This window comes from Talpa europaea (assembly GCF_964194135.1).
Source record: "Talpa europaea genome assembly, chromosome: 6".
NCBI classification, from domain to species: Eukaryota; Metazoa; Chordata; class Mammalia; order Eulipotyphla; family Talpidae; genus Talpa; species Talpa europaea.
In genome coordinates this window covers 115,875,834-115,900,232 of record NC_140072.1, presented here as the reverse complement: position 1 = coordinate 115,900,232, position 24,399 = coordinate 115,875,834, and the positions used below count along the sequence as shown (strand labels likewise).

Genomic DNA, 24,399 nt, shown 5'->3' with positions numbered 1-24,399 from the left:
ACCTCCCTGGTGGGGGATCGAACTTGTGCTGCAGTGCCTGGGAATAGCTTCATAGTGCTGACATTTAACCCGTTGGCCACCAGGAAGGCCCCTGATGTCCTCTTTCTAATCAAAGTATAATAGCAGTACTCTAAGTGGCACCTGTATAAATAAGATCTGTTTCTTAAAAATGTGTGGTCAGGGCCTCCCTGGTGGTGCAGCAGTTGAGCGCTGGGTTGTGAAGCTGCCCGCAGCCTCTGCAGCGCGGCGGTTCAATTCCCGGCTGCTCCCCAGCCACCGGAGGAGGGTCCCACATGGCTTGCAGACCTCTCCTGCCACCCGCTGCTCCTCTCAGCAGTGTACTTCGGTCCTTCTGCCCGCTCTGCTCTGGTGAATTCTCTCACCTCCGGCGCTTCTGACTGTACCCAGTGCTTGTATAAATAAATAAATCTTTAAAAAAAAAAAAGTGTGGTCAGTTGTAGACATGAATAAATAAAAATGTAAATAGAAAAGTTGTAATAAAAACTAATCATTGTCTATATGAATAAAGATTTCTCTTTTTTAAAAAAAATTAATAGAAATGTTTTCATGGAAAAGATTTTTGCCTAATGACATACATTCTGGGTAAGAGTATAATAATTATATAAATAACATGCTATAAAGAGGTAAACGGTTTCTTGGTAAAATAATAATACCATCACTAAATACTAATGTCACTGAATGTCATTGAATGTCACTGAATGTCACTGAATGCTAAAGCTAGCCTTGCTGTTTTATTACCACTGACCAAGATCTGCATGAGGAGATTTCTAAGTTGTAACTCTGTATTTTAATATTATTAGTTATCTTTTTTAATGGCAAGTTTTAGATTTAGAGAGTTTTGCTCAGACTAGTATTTAGCTTTTATTTCCATGCCAGGAAGTAGATTCATGTTAATTCAACTGTGAGTTTCTATGGTAACTAATTTGTTATATTAAATGGTTAATATACTTATATTAAATCTGCTTAAACTATTGATTTGGTATCATTTAGAAATCTTTTATTAATTATTCTGACTACAGTATCACTGACAGGGGTCACTAATTTTTGTGAAGACATTTTCCATTTTTTTTTTTAATCATTTCATTGGAGCCTTTCAGGATTTGCTGTGAGCAGAGTCCATCTTGAGGAGATTTAACTTCAGAGCCATTTGGCTAAGAGACAAGCTGCAATGCATCACATACATTTTAATCTCTACAGCCACACAGTGTGTAACACTTATGCCTATCACTTTCCTTAGGTCTCTATCCCCCGAGAGCCAAGCTGGTAATACAGAGGCATCTCTCATCACTGACAGATAATGAGCAAGCTGACATCTTTGAACGAGTTCAGGTAATGTCATTTACAGTCCTCACAAATATGATCTAAGGAATGAGAATTCCTTGCATATCCTCCTTTCATTCCTCTGTCAAGTCAGAGATGTGTATCCTATTGTCTTACTTGGTAGTAACTAGAGTGTTATTGTTGCTTTTGCTTCTGAGAGCATTTGGGCTTTTTTTTTTTTAAAGATTTATTTATTTATACAAGCACTGGGTACAGTCAGAAGCACAACAGGGTGAGAGAATTCACCAGAGCCAGAGTGGGGAACAGAACAGGCAGACTGACAAAGTACACTGCTGAGGGGAATAACAGGTGAGACAGGAGAGGTCTGCCACACCATGTGGGACCCTTGCAGGTGGCCGGGGATCGAACTGGCGTTGCAGAGGCTGCAGGCAGCTTTGCAGCCCAGCGCTCAACTGCTGCGCCACCAGGGGAGGCCCCATTTGGGCTTTTTTTTATGTTTGTCTGCCAGACATAAAACCCAGTAAGAAGAAAATAAAATGAGAGGGACTTTGTGGTCTTAGTGTCCTCTTGCTTTGTCTGTTCAACAGAAGATGAAGCCACTCAATGACCAGGAGGAAAACGAACTTGTGATTTTACATCTGAGGCAGCTGTGTGAAGCCAAGCAGAAGACACACGTTCACATTGGGGAAGGCCCGCTGGTGAGATGTTTTCTCCTTGACCTTTTTTTGTTTTGCTTATGTATTTAGTCAAGAAACCACAGAAGGTATGCAGGGAGTTTCTTTCCTGTGTGTTCTACAGGTCAAATATGATGCTTTTAAAATGTAAAAAAACATTTGTAGTTTTGATAGAACAATATGAGTAAATGGCCATGATTTAAAGTGAACATGCATTTTTACTTATGTTGATCCATCACTTTATATTTGTTTGGACATCTTATTTTATTATAAGCTTACACAGCCCTGAATGGTGAAATCAAACACCCAAAAAGCAATAATATGAAATCGACTATCTTGGCTGCAAGCTGTCTTTATGCACATGGTTTAGAATGTATTCCCAGATGCATATAGATAAAGCAAAGCATCAGCAGCAGCTTATAAGGGAATCACGACATACCTTTAATTCAGTTTATGTCTTTATTTCACTATATTCAGAACAAATCACATATCATGTTACTAGTGATTCTTTAACTTATTCATTGAACATTTTTTTAACTTTTTTTTTTTTTTAAGATTTATTTATTTATTTATACAAGCACTGGGTACAGTCAGAAGCGCGAGAGGGTGAGAGAATTTTCCAGAACAGGCAGACTGATGAAGTACACTGCTGAGGGGAGCAGCGGGTGGCAGGAGACGTCTATGTGCCATATGGGACCCTCACCCAGCGACCGGGGATTGAACCGGTGCCGCAGAGGCTGCGGGCAGCCTCGCAACCCAGCGCTCAACCGCTGCCACCGGGGAGGCCCCATTGAACATTCTTTATAGAGCATCTTCTCTGAACCAAGCTATATGATAATAATGACAAAAAAGAGATGAATAAATGATGCCCTCTCCAGAGAAGAGCTCAAATATTCAAAAAGGGAATGGAGACAAACAGATAATATAACACAGGCAAAAAAGGGGCTTTTTAAGGGAATGCGCAGTGAGCACAAAAGTCGCTGTGTTTTAGCTTTGCTGCTGAGGTGGAGAGTAAGGGGGAAGGAAAAATTCAAGAGAAATGTATGGGGTTCAATGGCGTTTTAGGAAAGATAACAGTTGCTAATCAGGAAAGTTGAGGAAGTGTGTTTTATGAAAAGAAAAATGAGCACAAAATTATGCAGTAATTTTGTAACCATGAATGAACATCCATTCAGGCTCTCCAAGTACAGATTTTATTTTTTTTTTAGGATGAACTTGTGAGTTGGTGGGAAAATGAGATTGTAAAGGTAGGGGAGGAGAGGTGAGGTGATGAATGACCTTGAAGGCTAGGCCTGATGTCATTGAAGAATTTCAAGTAAGATATTAATATCAGATTTATACTTTAAAATGATAATTCTGCCGTCACAATGATGGTGGATTTGTGGGGAATGTTAGTGGAGAAAGATGTTGAGAGTGTTAGGTCTAAAGTCACATTCTTCCATTAGGAGATTTTTTGTGATAAAATGTTCAAGAAGCGATTCATTTAATTTTTGCAAACTTGTGTCAAGTGCCTGCTATGTAGTAGGTAGTGGTGATGAAGTTTTGTAGTCCTGTTCCGTCATCTGTTTAAGAAGAGAAACCAGCATGTAATGGAATTAAAATATGGTGTGATTGATACAATGATATAAATGTTGACAAGGCAGAGAGAGTACTAGTATATAAATGGATTGACTGATTCTGTTCTGAAGAAAATTATCTTGTCTTGAAGTGAGGCTGAAGGAGAGCTCTGGGGGTGTGAGGAAAGGGATTGAGTCCTTTGTGCTTTTGGAAGGCACAATCATTAAGACTTTAACTGGCTAGATCAATACATTGAAGAAAGGAAGGGTGTGTTGCTGGAAGAGACTTCAAGATTTTAGGTTTGGGGAAACTGAGCTAGGAAATACAGAAAGAAGACTCTAGTGTGGGAGGGATAGAAAGCAGGAAAGAATTCAACTTTGGAAATATGTTTGAGACTTAATTAGAAAAATGGGTTGGCACATGGCGAGACAGACCTCTCCTGTCTCACCCACTGCTCCCTTCAGCAGTGTATTTCAGTCAATCTGCCTGTTCTGTTCCCCACTTTGTCTCTGGTGGATCCTCTCACTCCCCGCATCTCTGGCCTGTGTCCCAGCACTTGTATGCATAAATAGATATTTTCTTAAAAAAAGGGGGGGATTGGGTTGGGATGCTCACAGAGGAGTTTGAGTTTATGGTATAAATATAGAGTTCAATGAGCTTCGGCATGGATTTGAAGTCTTGGGAGAGTATACTGGCCAACAACCGCATTTCAGGTAGTTAGTGAATAAAAATGGTGCCAATGAAAAAGACTTAAAGGAAAAAATGGGGTAGAAAGAGACTTAAAAAATTTATTTTGGTGTGTGAACAAGCAGGAGAAAAGTTCAAGTCATAAGACCAACAATGTCCAACAGTATAGGGAAGTCAAGGAACATGGAGACCAATGTATTAATGGGTTTGCTTGTATAAATCTCTGATGGTTTCAGTGATGCTGAACAGTGGCCAGTAGCCCAGAGTGAGTGTGATGTGCGCTTTCCCAGGGATGGGGACACTACAGGTCATAAAGGACAAGTTGTTCATAATCTGCTTGTTTTCTGGACAGGTGTGAAATTCTCCCCTCCCCCTTTCTCTTCCTCCTGCTTTCCATTCTTCCTTCCATTCATTCAACCATTCTTACTGAGCAGCTTTCTCAGGCTTTGCTCTCAGTGCTAACACAATATCCCTATTTTATTCTTGTGTTTCACCTAAAAGTCATAGAATAATGAAACATTCTGGTCCTTGATACACACCCTGGGCCCAGTTCAGCCCACCTTCATATCCATTCTTTCCTTTTCCCCTTTCCTTGATGGGAGTCATATTTCTTTCATAAGCATCTTTTTATGTGATCCCATGGACCCAGTGCCCACTGGGACCTTTGTACCTCCTGCATATGCTGTGACAAAGCCTTTCTCTTTCTATGTTCCTGTCCTTCTGGTGACTTTTCAACACTCCTTTCAGAGAATTCTCCCCCAAACATTATTTTCAAAGTGATGCCCTCTACTCATAAATCCTGGATAGGGATTCATCCTATATATTTGGCACTTAAGACCCAGACTTGATACTTGCATGTTGTTTAGTGTCACAGCTTAATGTGAATTTAGTCTCTCCTCAAGCAAGTGGTAGCTTTCTCTCTTGGAAGTTGTCTGGTGTTAAGAATCATGTAGTAGGGCCTCCCTGATGGCACAAAGGGTTAAGATGCAGCCTATGAAGCTATCTGCAGTCACTGCAGCATGAGTTCGATTCCTGGCCAGGGAGCTACCCACATGGCACAGCAGACCTCTCCTTCCTCGCCCACTGCTCCCCTCAGCAGTGTGTTTCAGTCAATCTGCCTATTCTGTTCCCCACTCTGTCTCTGGTGAATCCTCTCATCCCCCGCACTTCTGGCCTGTACCCCAGTTCTTGTATGCATAAATAAATAAATATTTTTAAAAAATCATGTAATATATGCAGTAGCTTATTAGATCAATAAGATAAAATATATAGATGGAACTTAATACAGTGAAATAATGTAGATTTTCATATAATTTAGTACTGTCAGTGAGTACTTGTTGATCAAAAAGATAAATGAACCTGCATATAAATGAAAATGGAGTTATAACAGCGGCAGTAGCAGAATTCAGTTTTACTGGGAGGTGCTTTGTCCTTTGAAATTTACTTCCAGTGTTTCCTTGGTAATTTGGATATAAAATCTATAACATAGAAAAGGGTGGCTGTAGTTGTTAATCAAAATCACAGTGAAAAATGACATCTCAAGCCTAATTTTTGTTAAATGCAGGCTGAATTTATTAGTGAAAAAGGAAAAGCATAAAGGAAAGATCATACTCTTTTTTATTACTTACAATGTAAAAATTAAACCCTTTTCTGTATGTTCATAATATGGAACATAAATTATTTCTTCTTAATAGAGTCACAAAAGAATTCTTGTGCTTTTCAATGGCTTACTCATAGACTTGTCTTTCAAGCCTCATTTGACCTTGAGTATTTCCAAATTAAAACTTCTCTGTTTTTCTTCCTACAGACTATTTCAAATAGTACAATCCCAGAAAATGCGACGAGCAGTGGAAGGTTCAAACTTGACGTTCTGAAAAATAAAGCAAAGAGATCTTTAACTAGCTCCCTGGAAAATATCTTCTCAAGGGTAAGATTAAGTTAAAGCTCTTTTAGGTAATAATGTTTGTATTTTCTAGCTGTGTTGTTTAGTTTTCAACTGGCTCACAGACTTCCTTTAAGAAAAGAGTAAGATTATTTTAATCTCCTAAAATAAAGTTTCATCCTCAAATCTGGTGTTTCTGTTACCTGAACTTGAGCAATAGAGGTGACTAGTAGAGACATGGATGGAAAAGGGGCTCATAGAGTTTTGATACCTAGTACTATAAGAACATATTATCATTTGTCACATCATGTTATAAAGAAGTCTTACATTTTCACTCATTCTTAGGAGCTGATAAGAAATGCTAAAAATAGTAAGAGTAAATAAATAGAAATTTGTGTATTCCATTTTGTAAGTTGATATAGTCTGTTAAAAAATAAGCAAAGCAGCTCTCCTTCCCCTCTATTTCCCTCTTCCTGAACAATCTTGTCCTAAAGCTGTCAGGTGTGGTCAAACAAGGTAGAGGTCCTGGGGCTGGAGGTCAGAAAAGACCTGGAGGTTCAGGCAGGGCAACCAAGTCTACATGGGTTGTCAGGAATTGGTAAGAGTTTTAGTTGAGAGGCCACTTAAGTAGAAGGTCAGGGGGCCTGAATTCAACTGCTCTTGGCAGATTTTATGCTTATGCTCTTGGACAAATTATTTACCTTTTTTAAGTCATAGTTTCTCCATTTATGAATTGGGCTTCCTAATACTTATTTCACGTGACTGGGAGGATGAAATGTCCGTTAGTTAGGAAAGTAACACACTGCAGATAGGAGGTGGTGCCTATTGTGGTTAGCTCTGAAATCTCTGTCATGTCTAGAATGACAGATGGGTATTTAGAGTGTTACTCTCTTTATCCTCTTTTGGTACCTTGTCGTTCTTGACCATGCTTGCCTGGCTGACTTTGAAGTGCCTCTCACGTAGCCATGAGTGGCTGGAGTGACTCTTGCAGCAAGGGCACAGCCAGTCTATTTTGGTCAATGTGTAGGCTGTAGCGTTGGTGTCCTAAGTGCTGCCAAGTACTGTAAATCATGTGACCTAACAAGGTCTTACTTGCACCATTTGCAGCAGCATGTACTTGTTGGGAAGGTTGGCAGCTACCCATGTTGGATTAAAGGTTATCTAGAAAAGGGAACTTCTAAACTTTGCTGGTTCGTTTTTTTCTCTCTGAGTGTTATCGTAGAAAATTGACACTCTTGCCAAACAGCTCAGCTCATAATTACTGCCATTTTTAAATATTTTATTGATCTAACTACAGTTGTTTATGAAATAGGATACATTTTTTAAATGCATAGAAGCTCAGCTCATTAACAATTAAAAAGTAAGTTCAAGGGAAAAGGCTTGACACTTGTATTTCCAAACCATAATATATTAAAACCAAAAAAACTTCTGTTTGAGGTGAAAAGACAGTCTTGTGTTGTGATTGTTTGTTGCTTTCTCTTAAGTTGAAGTTTTCCAAAAGATGAATATCTACTAGTTTATATTTATTAATAGATATATTTTCAAAAGAGAGAGATTCTCTAATGAAAGTGTCAGTTATTGGAAAGCAGTCCTCATTTCAGGCTTTCTTCAGACTTTAGATAGATACCTATTGTCCACTAGTTGAAGTGTGTGAATTAACATTCATGGTGGAGTACATATACACAGATATATTAATTGAGGCGACACTGATTTACAACACTGTGTATGATTCTGAGCTTAGGATCTCACCTCCTTAGATGCATGTCCCCACATCAAAAAGAGAAAAGACATGGAGAAATTTTCCAAGAAACAATTTTAGAAGTTTCTCAGAACTGATGAATGTGCTTCCAGATTTAATGGGTCCAGTTGTTAACTGTATAATGTCATGCCAAGGCATATCATTGCAAAGTTTCAGAATCCCTAAGGGCAAAGTTAGAGTCTGTTCCAGAGAGACATAGCAGGTCACACATATACAGGCTCAAATCATAATGACAAAAGACTCCTGGACCAGAGAATACTTGGCAGTGCTGACATATTCTAAAGGTAAGATTCTGATCAGAATTATATATTCAGTAAAACCATTAATGAAATATAAGCACAAAATAATGACATTTACAGACATATAACTATTTTTAGAGTGTACGTCCCACTCTCAGAAAGCACCTGGAGTATATGTTTCACTAAATGAGAAAGTAAACTAAAAAAAGTGGAAGCCACATGTCAGGAAAGTGGAAATTCCATTATAGAATAGCATCAGATTTCAAAGGAAATTTCTAGGTTAACCATGAAGTAAAACACTGGGAAGATCTATTCAGCAAACCTAAATTACAGTAGTCTAGACTGGAGCAGGAAGACAGGTTTCCAAAATGCGTTGCTCAAAGAAAAATAAAAATTGTGATTGATAGGTTATGTGATGTTTGACCATACTGAGAGGTCTTTTGGAAACTCTTAAACTAGTGATTGCTGAGTCAGTTGTTAACTCCATGAAAACCAAATTGTATATGATGTGAGTTGTACTAAACAGTAAAGTTCGTCTTCAAGTGCAAACAGTATTTACAAAGTGATAAAAACTAAGCACAAAATTTTGATTTAACTGAAACTTGTTTCATAATTTCCGTGAAAAGAGAGAAGTGTATGTGGGCATGGTAATGAAGTAAGACTACTAAAAGTCTCATCTTCCAAAGTAGGAAATCAATAGTACCTAAAATGGAAATTAAGGAAGAGTTATATAAGTGAATAGCAGAAACTTCAATAAAAATAGTTTCAGTGTTTGCTTTTGGGGAATAAGATTTGTTGTGTGAAAAAGGTTTGGTGAATGCCATGTCCACTGTAAGTTTAGTACACAATTTGACTTTTGAAACTTTGCGCAGTTATTACATCAATTAAAAATGAATTATATTAAATTTGCATCAAGTTAAATTACATAAAAATTACAATGAAATTAGTCCCTTCTTCTCTTCCAGATAATTAAATCCAAGAATGCATGGAGATGAACTTGCAAACTATCAAGTGTTATATAAGCACTGCACTTTTATTTTTTGGAGTCACTGTCCCATAGACTTGACTTATGTTTCTTGTTTATTCATTCTAAAACTTTTCCATGTATTCTGGAGTTATGTAGAACTCCCCAGTCTGTATTTTCTCTCAAAACCTTTGCGATGTGGTTCCCAATTCTATGTAAATTGAAAAAATAGATTATAGATCTACTTTATTCCTCTTTCTTAGATCAGCTATAGTGTGAAAAGAAAAATAAGAATATTTCACCAATATTGAAGCAAACTGGTACCTAGTCATCTAGAGAGAACTGCTTTATTGAATTAGTTTTGTATTATGGAACAATGAATGAAGCTTAATTCTATGTATTTCTATATATTTCTATAACCTATACTTAATGTAATCCTATAATGAGAATTATGGTGTTTGTAATATAGGTTGTATGTATTAAGCCATTTTTAACTTGTGGCTTTTTGTATTATGACTTCCACATTTAATTTTATTTGGATGAGACACAAAGTTAATGGGGGGGGGTCTCACTGATCTAATGAGGGTCTCCTTATTTTATGAGTGAATAATGATTAACCTTGATCTGAATGCCTGGTTATCTGATGGCTGGCTTAGAAATTATGGAAATGATAGTGAATAGTTAGTTCTATTTACTGTGTTGGCACGGCTGTTAATACTGCCAACAAATTTGAGAGAACCACAGAAGGATCGATTTCATGCTAACTTGAAGACAGTAACTTGCAACTTCCATTTATAGCAGGAATTTAACAATTCAGATCATTTGGACGAACAATCTAATTTAACTCTCTTCACTCAGGGAGCTAACAGAATGAGAGGTCGGCTCGGAAGCATGGACAGCTTTGAAAGAGCCAACAGCCTTGCTTCAGAGAAGGTATCTAATAAGGATTCCTTTTTCACTGCTAATTGCAACTTGGCAAAAACCAACACTGATATGGTAATATGACTTTCTAGTTATCTTATTTTGGGTCCTTTATGACTTTTAAAACAATTAATATTTGAGGTTTATTACCTTAAGTAAGAAGCTGCTGGGTATTGGCTAAGTATTTAGCTCTTCATTTAGCTGAGGTTCTTGTATTGGGACAGACAGAATACTGTTTCCCACCAGCCTGGCTGTCGCTTTTGGGGTTTTTGCTGTTTTGAGATACTTTACTCTGGGAGGACAGTAATTATTAGTAATAAGTAGTAATTAATGTTGCTCCGAAGCCATAGAAAAGTGAGGCATGTCATGGCTGCACTTTTGGAGTGATCTTTACATCTTTTATTCTCTTCCCATGTTAATTTTTATTCCCCCACTTTTTTTTTTTACTTTTATTTATTTTTTTTTTACCATTTTAACTGCAACACAAGGCTCTTCGTTATCACCTAGACAATTCTCAGTAGGTTTGGTTTCCTGTTTCCTGTACCATGCAACATGTTACCTGAGGTGTATGTGACCTTTTTTTTTTTTTTTAAATGGGAAAATACTAAAATGTTTTTTACTACACATTGAGGGAATTGAGGACTTAACCAGCAGTGAGTCTATTAGCCCTAGCCCTTGTTTATCAAGCTAGACAATTCTACAATGCGCCTGTTCTGGGAAGCATAAACAGCCTACCTGTCTCGACTGAAAGATTTATGATGTCTACCCATGCAACACGAGATGCGTTCCCGCATAGCTCACTTTTCATTCATTTCCTGTTTTTCATGTCTTTTAAAAAATTTTACCTCAGGGACCATGGAGTTGGATAGAAACATCCACAGTGAAGGAAGATACTTAACAGGCTTTATTTTATTTTCCTAGAGGCTGTGCCATGAGATTTGAACACTTACGCATTGTGATATTGTTTTGACAGTACAGGAAACATGCAGCTGATATGTCACGGAAATCAGTCGATATGTAAAACACAGGCTCCACCCTCTTTTGGTCCCGATCTTTTTTCATCTTTGTTACAACACTGACAAAAATACAGTAGCTGTAGCATTTTAACCACAAAGCTTTAGGGGAAAGGATACCTTTCTTATCCTCCCTTTTACTTTCTGGGCTATCTTTACGGATGTTGTCTTACAGCTGCTTATCAGAAGTGGTTTGTGGTGATACTGATTAGCCTTCTGCATGGATTGAGTAAAAAAAAAAAAAAAAAGTTTTGTCATGACTCAGGAGGAAGAAGAAGCACCCTGTTACTTTTGAGCTCTGTGTTGAAGCAGATCTGCCATGATCCCTTAGGAAGGAGAGACTCACTGTTCCTTGCCTTTTAGGATTGTTCACCAGGAGACTCGCCACCGGGGACTCCACCAGCCTCCCCACTGTCCTCAGCTTGGCACACGTTCCCCGAGGAGGATTCTGACTCCCCACAGTTTCGAAGAAGGGCACACACGTTCAGCCACCCACCTTCGAGCACAAAGAGAAAGCTGCATTTACAGGATGGGAGGGCCCACGGGGTACGCTCTCCTCTTCTGAGGCAGAGCTCCAGCGAACAGTGCAGGTGAGTCCAAAACCTCTCTCTGGAATGTGACATAAAATTCTCTTGTCACTCTGTGTTGATCACGGTGGAGTCAGGAAGTATTGTAGCTTCATGCTGTAGCCAACACTTGAGTTTTTGGAAAGGCCATAAAAATACATTGAATTATAAAAACCACAGTTCCTAGGTAAATGAGGCAAGATTTAAAGCATACCCAAAGAGAAGAGATTAAATATGTTGCATGGAAATGTTTACCCCCCCCCCCCAAAATGGAGACAGGTTATCATACAGTTGTTTTGTTGGAAAAACCTGCTGACAACACGTTTTTTGCTGTCTTCTGACTGATGCCTCTGTTGAAACAAAGTCAGCAAATTCAAGAATAAGATAGCAGTAGCACATCCTGTTAGCCTGCTATAAAATACAAGGGTTAAAAAGATTGCCTAATTTTACCTTCACCTATGTGATAAAATTTGACTGTATTTTTATTTCATAATAAATTAAAACCAAATATAAAAATTGTTAAAATTTTTATCCAGAATAAAAAACTATACATTACCCTAGTTGTCAGAATGTGGTCATAAGAAATTATCTTACATAGTATTTAAAAAATAATTTTATAAAATTATTTGGCATTTGGGAAGGGATATTAAAGGGGCTAAACCTGGGTTGGGCATTTGATTATGCTTCTTAATGTGTAGCACAAAACAGAATTTGTATCGCAGGAATAATTTTATTTCTCCTCCTTACATGTGAGTTTGGCACAGGAAGCAGGATTGTATCATGAATTCATAAGTAAAAATAGGATAAATTTTTATATTGGCAGTTATAAAATTTACTACCATTTTTTCCAGGTTACAATTTTATTATTGTTTTTGAATCTCTAAGTTTGGGATAAAAAATAAGATATTTAGGATATATAAAAATAAATCAATACATTATTTCTTTTCAGATGCTCTTTTGTAAAAATAAAAAAAAAGTGGAGTATTCATGTATATATCAAGTCTTGGTATGATCACCTCATTTATATTTATCTGAGGCAATAAATCTCCTTTTTTTCCAATTAAAACATTAATTATTTTAGATTATTATAAATCCAGTCAATGTTACTACATTTCATAATCTAGAAGCTCATATTATCTCTATCAATGTTAAGAGATGCATTTTGTTTCATTGTGAAACTTGCTACAGAAAGAATCTTCTAAGAAAAAGAATTATGTAGGAAATTGAGGGATTTGGATAAAATCCTGTCTGCACAATCCCATAGGCTGCAGCAAAGAACATGGACATTAATGTTTGTCAAACCAAATGTGTTATGATGACTTCCAATAACCATACATGCTGTTCTTGAATTTTTGGAAGGGTTTATATCTTTAAAATACTTAAGTCTTTGAACTACTGATAATCAGTTTTTCCTTCTGGAGTTTGTTTCCTGTAATTATTGTGCTTTACTACTTTTTTCCCCGTGAAGTATCTTTTGCATGTAAGAACAGACACTTTTTGTCTGAAAACTGTTAAGAATTTTATAGAGATAAACACATATGGTTCGAAATACCACGTAGATGAGCTCAATTTATGAAAGAGTGAAACTGGTCATAGTTATCTAACTAGAAAAGTGCATGCTCCTTTTTTTCCCCAGATAAGATCCAGTCCTAAGCCTTTCAAACAATGATTAAATTAATAGCAAGAACCTGTTTATATGCTTTTTCATAGTGAATGAAGATTTTGCTGAAATATAAATTAAGACAAATTTGCTGTATTTTCTGTATTCAGCATTCTTCCATCAGTTCGGCGCATGCACAAGGAGAGTAATTCTTCCTCCAGTCTTCCAAGTCTTCACACTTCCTTCTCTGCCCCTTCCTTCACTGCCCCCTCTTTCCTGAAAAGCTTTTACCAGAATTCAGGTAGACTGTCCCCACAGTATGAAAATGAAATCAGGTGAGATCAGTGTCCTCTGTTTGCAAAGCAAAATGTTTTGCAGTGATATACTGATATATTACTAAAATGTGCCTCATTCATTTTGGAGTGACATTTACACATCTTTACATTGTGCTTGTTCTAATCTGTTTCTAATTGTGTTGGTTGCAGTTCCAATTAATGTTATTAAGAAAACTTTAAAATCAGTGTTTTAGAACTTTTAAAACTAACTTTCTGATTCCATAATTATCTTTTTAAATTTTTTGGGGGGAGTACTTTTTGTGTGCTTCTTTGCAGTGGGTCCCAGGGTATAAGCTTTGTTTTTTGGAAGGAACAAAACCTGGTACTAATACATACTAAGCAAATTGGCCTTGATCAAAACTTTCTTTTCTTAGCCTCTGTGTACATCTTTTTTTTTTTTTTTAAGAGTTGGACTTTTTTTTTTAAAGATTTATTTATTTATACAAGTACTGGGGTACAGGCCAGAGGTGCAGGAGGGTGAGAGAATTCACCAGTGACAGAGCAGGGTGCAGAACAGGCAGAAGGGCCGAAAACACTGCTGAGGGGAGCAGTGGGTGAGGCAGGAGAGGTCTCCTGCGCCATGTGGGTGTCTCCCTGGCTGGCTGGGAATCGAATCAGAGCTGCAGATGCTGCGGACAGCTGCAGAGCACTGTGCTTAACCCACTACGCCACTGGGGAGGCCCTCTGTGTACATACCTTATGAAAGTTAAAGGCCACTTATTTAAACAACTGTAATAAAGTGATGGGTCAGATATATCTGTTTTTAAATTTATAGAATATTATATAGGCATTTATTTGATTATCAATGACATAGACTTACTTTTCTGAATCTCAATGTGCATCACACAATGGATACAGAATCATGTTGACAGTAACTCTTTCAGATAGCCTAATAGATCTTTTGCATTTTCTAGACCTTTGATTTTGTATCCAGTATTGAAATGAATAGCCTATTAAGTTATATTTGCTTTTTCAACTACACAAGTTAGATTTAGTCATTTTTGGAGAATTGCTTTTTCTTAACATTTGAAATTATGAGATCTTATTGACTATTTAAATTCTTAGTGTGTTGTTAGTAACCTTTAGAAAGTGTTAGGATAAATTAAGAACTTTTCTAGGGGACAGTTGTTGAGTTAGAAGTTTGTGAGATTTATTTCTGATTTTTTGTAGAATCTGATTATTCATTTTCATCACTGTATAGTATTCCATTTAATACAAGAAACTTTGCTCTCATTGATGGACATTTGGGTTGTTCCTGGTTGTTTGACAATTGGCAATTCTTGGTAGTCAACAAGAGGTATACATGCTATCAACTAGTCTGTATGCCTATTAAATTTTTGCTGGGTATTTTTTTGGCTTCCTTTTTTTTTAGGCTTAGGAAATCCCCAAGTTAGCAATTATTAGTTACATTAGACTAATCTTTGAATTGTGTCTGTATATTGTTTGTCCATGTGTGCCATTTTTTTTCATTCTAATACTAGATCAATAAAATTTTGAATCTAAACTTTCCCTGAACTAGAACAAACTTGAGTAATGAGGAAGCATGAAGAATTGACTTCAAGGTGTTTTTCAGGAACAAGTTTGTGGGAGAAGATTTAAAGGAAGTTAACAAAATATTATATATGGAGCAAGAAATGAATTAGAGAACCAAGAATGCACACATGTAAAAATATCAGTTTGCCTTATCTCTATTGTAGCATTTATTAATAAGAATACAGCACTTTTAATGAAATCCATTTGCAGTTTCTTACTGTTGTGTTCATTAAAATTGAGTTTCTGGAGAATCCCAGTTTCCTTACTAAAACAAAGTGACAATCAGGAATAACCATTAAGAAGGTAAAAGGTTGTAGACTATAAATGAAGTGACTTTCATTTGAAGATTAGTTTGGTGTTTAATATAAGGTTATCTAGTCATCTTTAGTAGTTTCTGCTTCAAGATAATTATTATTCTGCTCATATGTTTCCTTAGCCCTCTACATCTCAGCCCTAATAGTATAAGATTGAAGTCAGAGGGCAAATATAGTTTTCATTAAAAAATTATTTTTGTAGGTATCTTATTTGAAGAGCTAGACTTACTGCATTTAGAGAACTTTAAATTTGTAGGATCTATAAAATTCACCTTATTTTCTGTAATTTCTAATGTTTTCTTGGCTGAGAAATTCTAAAAATTGCCTCTCTTTGTTTATACTTTTGTATACTTTTTTGCAATTTGACAATATAAAATCAGTAGGCCAGAAAGATTGATTAAAAAATATACTAGGGCCTCCCCAGTGCCATGGCGGGTTGAATGCAGCGCTATGAAGCTGTCTGCAGCCTCTGCAGCACAGGTTTGATTCCCTGTCAGCTAGGGAGATACCCACATGGCATGGCAGACCTCTCCTGTCTTGCCCGCTGCTCCCCTCAGCAGTGCTTTTGGTCCATCTGCCTTTTCTGTTCCCCACTCTGTCTCTGATGAATCCTTTCACCCTTCCACACCTCTGGCCTGTACCCCAGTTCTGGTGTGCATAAATAAATAAATCTTTAAAAACAAAACAAAACATTGATAAAAAAGTACACCTGTCATGAGCACATAGCCCAGTAAATCATCGCAGTGAACCACTATATCACCCCCACCCAGGTCCTCAATAGAATGTTAACAGCATCCCTGAAAATTTTCTCATTTTCCCTTCTATCACTACCCCTCATCCTGACCTCCAGTATCATGATTTAAGTTTGCCTATTTTTAAACTTTACATAAATGGAATGATACAGCATGTATTCTTTTATGTCTGACTTCTTTCACTGAACATTCACATGGCAGATTTGTTCTTGTTTTTATGCACATTTCAACTCATTTATTTTTTATTACTGTATAGTATTACCTTTAGTATATCACAACTTACTCATTCTTTTTGTCAATGGACATGTGGGTTATTGCTAGTTTTTTTTTTGGCTGTTAAGAGAGTGCTGTGCTGGATATTATTGTGTATATTTTTAGTTGTATATACCTGTGCATTATTGATGACAAGTAACACATGTTAGTAGTGAAAGTGTTGGCAAAATTTACTTTTAATAGGCTTATTTCAGCTAGTAAATTGGTTAGACATCAGTTTACTAGATACAATCTTGTAGATGTTTTTTATGTTTGCATTTTGGTTTTTGATTTTTTTTTTTATATTTTGCAATAACTTTAGATTTATAAAAAAAATTACAAAAATATTATAGACAAGTTCTGTTAGCCCTTTATCCAGATTCATCAGTTTTTAACATTTGCCACATTGGCTTAATCATTCCCTCTGCCCATTTACGTATATAATGTTGTTTAGTGACATTTTGGCCAACAGTGATGGTGGCCCCAGTATCGCCAAGGCCTGTAGCAGACTGTGCCATCTAAGCCTATGTAATTGCTCTCTAAGATACTTGCACAATGACAGAAAAATCACCTAACGATGCATTTCTCAGAATGTATTATCTTCAAATAAGCAAGGATGACTCTGTGTATTATGTGCATGTGTGTGTATGTATATATGTATGTATTTCCTAATGCTAAGCCTTTTTTTTGAATAGGTTGCACACTTCATGTCCTTTGCTCTGAATACTTCATTGTATATTTTCTAAAAAGGATATTCATGCTTGTGGTTTTAACCCAAGCATCTCTGAACTCTACATCTCTGAACTTTACATCTCTGAACTCTGCATCCCAAGAATCGCTGAACTCTATCTACATCTCTCATTATTACTAGTTTCAGAAAGAACATTATGCACACATGATTACCATGATAGCTGGGACTATTTAGAATATTTAGGAGTGGAGATTCATAATACTTTGAATTTTAATTTCCTTTCATATAAGCACCTCATCTTATAGTTATATAAAATGCAATTCTAAATAGGAGTAGTCAAATAAGGTATAGAATAGGTTAGCATATAGACTAATATTCAGTTTTAAAAGGCAAATTAATTCAAAATTTTAGATTCAGTTAGACATCTTTCTCCAGGATGACTATTCTGAATATTAAAAACAGGTCACATTATGTTTTTAATAGGTCAAGAAAAAGGAGCCAAGATAATTTTAGTATCATGGTTTATTGATTAGTGGGTTTCTTTGCATAGAATTGAAATAAGTGAAGAGGAATAGCTTATGATTTGTCTTTAAGTTAATTTTTAAAAATTTATTGTTATTTCAATGTTTAGTGGCTAAAGTATAATTGTCTCGGTGATATGGTGTTTATATAACATCTATTTATCAATTATATATCCTTTGTATCAACAGACATATGGTCACTCCTTACAGTTACTTCTCTCTCAGCTTTTAATCCTATAAGTGAACAATTATTTATATTGGAGTTCATTGGTCAAAAGTCATTTCTGCTATTTACTTATAAAACTTTTCTATGAGAAAGTAAGATTTTTGCTGATTAACTATTTTGTGTTACAGTTTTGGTTCTTATAGTTCTCTCCTTTTCACAGATAAAATATAGAATATTTTTTATGGTTCATTATTGAAGTAACCTTGTCTATGATGATGATTTATGAGAATGCCTTTTTATTCTAAATCCTCAGTTTAGATATCTCTCTGTGCTAATGATCTTCCTTGTCTTCCTATTGTACTAGACAGGACACTGCTTCAGAATCAAGGTGATTAGAGATCTAAATATTTTCATTTAAAAACTGATAAATTCTTCCAACTGAATATTACCATTAGTTTCAAAATTATTTTTGGCTGTCTCCTGATTGCATGCCATCATTCCAGTGCTATTAGGGTTTTATGGAAGGGAAAATAAAAGCCCTGGTGTAGTGAAAAATCACAGCTGATTATATAAAATGTTGATTGCAAACAGAAATCCTGTTTCTACTCTATTCCATGTTGATATCTCCTTAGGACAGTGCTTTGGCCTTCCATCAAAGCCTAATTTTTATATTAAGTTAATAGACATAAACTTGCTTCTTTGGAAGTCCTTTGTACATATGCATAAGAAATTCATTCAAAATTTCAAGAAGATACAGAAATAAGGATCCTAAAGAAACATGATGATAAAATCTAATGTGGTTTTCACCTGAAGAGGATTATTAGTACATATTTGTCCATCATTATTCCTGTCACTTGGTTACTTTCTATACTGCTGAGGTCTCCCATACCTCCCACTAATTGGGACACAGAAAACACCTACTTCCTTTCTGTGGAAGTCTGACTACATCTTTGCTTCCTCCTGACCAGTGTGCTTTTGTGGTAAACATTCAATCATTGCTAACAAAAGGTGACTATTCTTTATTTTGTTCTGATTTTTGTTATTCATCTCATCTCACAAGTTCAGTGAAAAACAGGCCATCTTCCTTTTCAGGGCCACAAACATTTCTATTTCTTTTGATTTGAGCAAAAATCACATATAAGATTGGACTCTACAGTAAGATGTTCAAGGAGAAATAAGCTCTGAGAAAACTATTTTTGCCATGTTAATAAGATTAAAAAAAGTTACGCTTTTTTGGATTTGTAATTGACCTATATACCTTTTTGTCTTGGGTATGAGACTATTTAACTAATACTTCATATCTATTTTCAAAAGCCTAATGGAAATGTTAGTTTGACCTTGTATCCTTTTAGGGTCTCCTCCAGGCATAAAATTCTGTATCACTGCCTATAACTATAACAGGTGTCTGCCTATAACTATACAGGTACTATAACTATACAGATATAGGTATCTCCCTATTTTATGTGTGGTTAGATTTAACCCTCGGGAGGTTTAATATCTTGCTTGATACATTTTTCTTAATCTTAGGCTATAAAGACATGAGTACACATAAGAGAACGTATAAAGCAATAAAGTAACAAAGACAATAAAACAAGTAACTTGCTAAAATGACTTAAAAGTACCTGTGAATAAAATAATATTTTTATCATTTTTTCATTATTTCACTCATGTTTATGTTAGCATGAATGTTTATGGAATAATTCTTGGGAAAATATAAAAATAGGATAGGGATCAGGAATCAAGGAAATCTCTTTATGACCCTCTATTCTGTTTGAGTTTATTTTATAATTCTTTTTTGCTGAAGTAACATTGGTTTCAGATGTACAGCATTATAATTTGACATCTGTATGTACTGCGTTATGCTCCCCACCAAGTGTCTTCTTTCCACTCTCCACCTTTACCAGATTTACCCCTTTACCCTGCTCCCCCATGATTAGCACAGAATTTCTAATTTCCATCCACACTGAATAACTGGTCCCACTTGTTAAAACACATTGTGCCACAGATTAATTTATTTCTTTTGACTCATAGCTAAAATGCTATGTATTGATTTTCACTAGAATAGTTTGATCTCAATTTCTTTTAGTTACTAAAGATTTTCCATAGGATGACAGGTGTATACCCAGCTGAAAGCCAGAACTTAGATGAACCTGGTGCAACTGATTAGGTTAAGAGTATAATTATATGGTGGAGTCTGTGGGAAAATTTTATGGTTTCATCATCGTGTTATTTCAGGCAGCCTTTCTTGAGACCTTTACAAACAGAGAAACCTTGTTCAGATTTCTGGGAAATAGTTGCCATCACATTAATTGTTTTATTTTATTTACTTGAGTTATAATGTGTTTTGATTTAGATATAAATTCAGTCAGTGTATACTCAGTTATTTGGACTTTATGATACTAGTAATGTTATTTTTAAAAATTTATTTGTACAAGAACTGGGGTACAGACCAGTGGCGTGGGAGGGTGAGAGAATTCGCTAGAGACAGAGCGGGGAGCAGAACAGGCAGACAGACTGAAGACACTGCTGAGGGGAGCAGTGGGCGAGACAGGAGAGGTCTGCTGTGCCATGTGGGTATCTCCCTGGCCAGCCAGGAATTGAACCCACACTGCAGAGACTGCAGACAGCTTCACAGCGCGGCGCTAAACCTACTGTGCTACCGGGGAGGCCAACACTAGTAAATTTTTGATAGGAGCTAGGGGGCTGGAGGCTGAGGAAGTAGGCTGCTGCTTAGTACTTTGTAAAAGGGTTCTGGCAGAAGAGTTTACCTTTGTGAAAAGTCTATCTATTTGACTGGTGGGAAATAAAACAACTGCAGCAAAGGCAAAGTGTGAATCTGCAAGTGGTCATTAAAATACTTTCATTATGTACAATGTAACTTTTATTAAAGCAGGCAAGTTTGCATTAAATATTCTGTGTTAACATAAAAAGATTAATATTAATTTAGTAGTTGATAAGTTTAGGCTATAAATACTTGGTCAAGGATAAATTAAACAAGTTATCTTGAAGCTTTGTTTATATGGGTTAATAGCCTGTCCATTGCTTTGGATCAATGCATTGTCCAGTAGGACACATATTATATGTTATACACATAATATGGTCTATTTCCTTCCATTATAAAGCCCTCATTTGTGTTCATGGATTGTGGTTTTTGGTTAATCAGTGACTGGAAATAAGAAGTATATAGGGATATATCAATAGAAAAATAGGTGTGACTTCTCCACATTGGAGAGTTCTCCACAATGCACTTCCTTTCTAGTTATTCCTAGTTATTCATTTTCAATTTTGTAAATTTTCAGTAGAGGCAATGCTAACTAGGTGTCTTAAAAAGCAGTTTTCTAATGTATATTACTGCCATTCATTCCAAATACAAATAAGGAAGAAAAAGATTATAAGAAAAAAGGGAATGGTTCTAATTTGTTTCATCATGTAAAAAAGTAAAGATATATGTCTACTCCACAACATGAACTTTTAAAATTTGATCCTTCTAATTAAATATAAAATAGTATGTATATTTTGGAATGCAACAATTTCAAAAGCAAAGGGAATGAGACATTTGCATCAATGAATACCTAATAATACTTTGAAGTCATTTCTTTGCTGAAGTAAATGACATTATTCCATTAAGAAATGAAAGAAGTAGATTTAGTGCTAAATAGAGACTGATTTTTTTTTTTTACCATTAATACATGTGATCTTGGAAATCCTAAAAGCTTTGATTTTGAGGATCTCAGTAGCAATTTGACCTCATGCAGAATATTTACACTGCCTCATAAGCCACAGTACCTAAGTATCTGGATTCTGAGCTGCCTGTGTTTGAATCCTAACTCCTCTCCTTATTAGTGGTGGAACTGTGAGCCAGTTACTTGACTTATTTCTACCTCAGTTTTCTCACTGAAAATGGGAATAGTAATAATAGCTACTCCACAAAGTTATTAGGACGTTACTATGAGTTCTTACCTGTAAAGTTTTTAGAACAAAGCCTGGCATGTATGCTTCTTTGTCTTAGCTTTATTATTGTTATTATTATAGTAAGTAACACATGTTGTTTTGTTTATATTTTCATTTGAAAAGTGGACATTGCACTTGCCTTCCTGCTAAGTGCAACTGAAGGAGCAGTTAAAGTGAAATTTAACGTCATAGTAAAAAAGAAACCTAAAAGATAAAACAGTAATAAAAATTTTTTATTCATTTATCCTAGTATAACTTCCAAGGGGAGACAGAAGAATTTTGTGGCACAAAAGTATTTCAAATAGTTTTGATTCTTGAAATGACCACCTTAGAAATGTCAGATTGCTACTAAGTATAAAGCAAAAAATAATCTGCTATATGTTGCCTCTATGCTCAGGATGTTGAAAATCTTATCAGGGCCTTGGCATCTGAATACATATCTTCTTTTATTAAAAAAGCAGAGCAACTTGTGTCTTATCTCCACCACCAGCCTGCTTTTTCAGGATGTCAGAGGTAAGGGAGGTTGAGAGGATTCACTAGGAGAGTGGAGAGCAGAATTGGTGGATCTATTGAAATACACTTCTGAGGGGAGTATCAGGCAAGACTGGAGGGGTCTGCTTCACCTTGTGGGTCACCTCCCTGGCTGGGGATCAAACTCCTGTCTCAGTGGCTGGTGATAACATGATAGCAGTGAGACTTTAACCCCTGCGCTGCCAGGGAGGCCCTGGATGCCATTTTTTTAGTACAAGATAAAGGGTCAGTGGCCTGTTAGGTAAGTTCTTCCTCTCAGTATATTATTATCTTATATTCTTACTGCAAATTTTTGGCTTATTATTGGCCATTAAATTCCAGACATAGAAGAAAAATGTGTTACTTGGCGATTTATGTAGACTGTATAATTTAAAATTCTAGGTGTTATGGAATTTTAAATATGTGATATTAAATTAATGTAAAGGTAATTTATGCACCAGTTTTATAACATGTTCTCCCAAAAGTGTAAATTTTAAGGCCAGTAAAGAAACTGATGTGGGTACTTCTCAGTTTTATTTTTAGTGCTATCTAAACTCTTGAAATGTCACTAGCTGTGAATTAGAAAATGATATTTAATGATATTTTAATTCTGCCATTAAAATATAAAAGTTTGGGGGGCATCTCCGGTGGCGCAGCGGTTGAGCGCTGGGTTGCGAAGCTGCCCGCGGCCTCTGCGGCGCCGGTTCGATCCCCGGCTGCTCCCCGGCCACTGGAGGAGGGTCCCACATGGCACGCAGACCTCTCCTGCCGCCCGCTGCTCCCCTCAGCAGTTGTACTTCGGTCCTTCTGCCTGTTCTGCTCCCCGCTCTGGCTCTGGTGAATTCTCTCACCTTCCCGCGCTTCTGACTGTACCCAGTGCATGTATAAACAAAAAAACAAACAAACAAACAAACAAATAAATAAAACATGCCTCTATAAAAAAAAATATATATAAAAGTTTGGGAGTCCTTTGGTTTGGTTTATCCTAGTTTTGATTGTTAGAGCTACTGAAAAGTTAAGAGAAATTGCTATTTGTTGAGCACTCACCCTGTGAGGCATTGTAACAGGTGCGAATTGCCTTCCATAAGTATTTTGTTCAATTTTCTAGGCTTATGTTATCAATTAGATGCTTTTACATAAGAAAGGATAGACACACCTTTGGAAAAGATGCTTTCTGTTGTTTATTGAGAGTGTTGTCATTGTTATGCTTACCCATACAATAGCACACCTCCTTCTGGGCTTTGGCAAGCAGAATCATTAGAGCTTTTTGCCAGAAAATCTCTGAACTTGTGACTGCTGACACAGGGCTTAAAATGGTAGATATTTTGTTTATTCCTGACAGGCTAGCATAGCTAACATTGTGTTTTGTCCATTTTACTTAACCTTAGGAGCCCTAAGGTTCTACAATCCTAATTTACTCAGTAAATGTTTGTTGAGTGCTTCCTATTACTAGTCAGGTACAAAATTAGGAGCTAGAAATATCCCCATAAACTAGGCATTAAGCAAATAGTGTTACAAAAACAAAGAAACAGGGTACTTCAAGAATGTTTATGAGGCTATTGATGGAGGCTAAGAGTAGAAAATTTAGATGAAGGTGTCACAGCACCAGAAACTGGAGTTGGGGGTAGAAATGTTGAACATAGTTGTTAAACCAGCTGTAGAAATGAAAACTCCTTAGGTGCCAACTGCTATAGCGAGTAGATGACTACAGAAGTATCCTGAGGCTGTTACAGAATGTATTTGAAGGCACAGATTGGGCATTATTATAGAAAATCACAGGCCCTTACAAATCAACCTAGTCACACCATAGAAGTAACATAACAACAGATAACAATTCCAGGAAGAAAGGAGCCCCTCTCCAAATGAACACTGAATCAGTACAGTTTCTACACTGGCCTAATGCAGCTCTCCTGCCCACCCGTGACTCTGCAGGTGTTTCTTTTCACAAACGTTTTTCCCTTTGCAAAACAGCAATGGCAGCTCTTCTTGCCAGCTTGTGTCTGTGCAAGCATCTTCTTCTCCTTTCTTCTTTTTAATGTAATAAACCTGCCCTTTTAGATATAACCAAAACTCTTTGCCTCGTGGTGGGGAAACTCAATGCATGCCACTGAAAGGGGAACTCTGGTGAAACTTTTCTCAGAGGTAACCCAAGGACCCCCGCTCACCAAAACCCACACCTCTTCAAAATGACATCAGGTATGACTATTATT

General features: G+C 36.4%; 1 protein-coding gene across 7 annotated transcripts in view; it reads left to right on the top strand.

Moving 5' to 3' along the window:
* TBC1D4 (TBC1 domain family member 4) overlaps nt 1-24,399 on the top strand; it is a gene marked incomplete at its 3' end in the record, with an annotated part of 156,211 nt that overhangs the window by 109,726 nt on the left and 22,086 nt on the right. For 3 of the 7 annotated variants that reach the window (XM_084235613.1, XM_084235609.1, XM_084235608.1), the window contains 6 exons: nt 1,259-1,350; nt 1,890-2,000; nt 6,028-6,147; nt 9,923-9,997; nt 11,362-11,588; nt 13,335-13,499. In XM_084235613.1, coding sequence (XP_084091739.1) covers nt 1,259-1,350; nt 1,890-2,000; nt 6,028-6,147; nt 9,923-9,997; nt 11,362-11,588; nt 13,335-13,499 — 790 coding nt within the window. Of the gene's footprint in view, nt 1-1,258; nt 1,351-1,889; nt 2,001-6,027; nt 6,148-9,922; nt 9,998-11,361; nt 11,589-13,334; nt 13,500-18,092; nt 18,117-24,399 lie in introns of all 7 variants that reach the window. The other 4 variants (XM_084235612.1, XM_084235611.1, XM_084235607.1 and 1 more) reach the window with 3 other exon arrangements.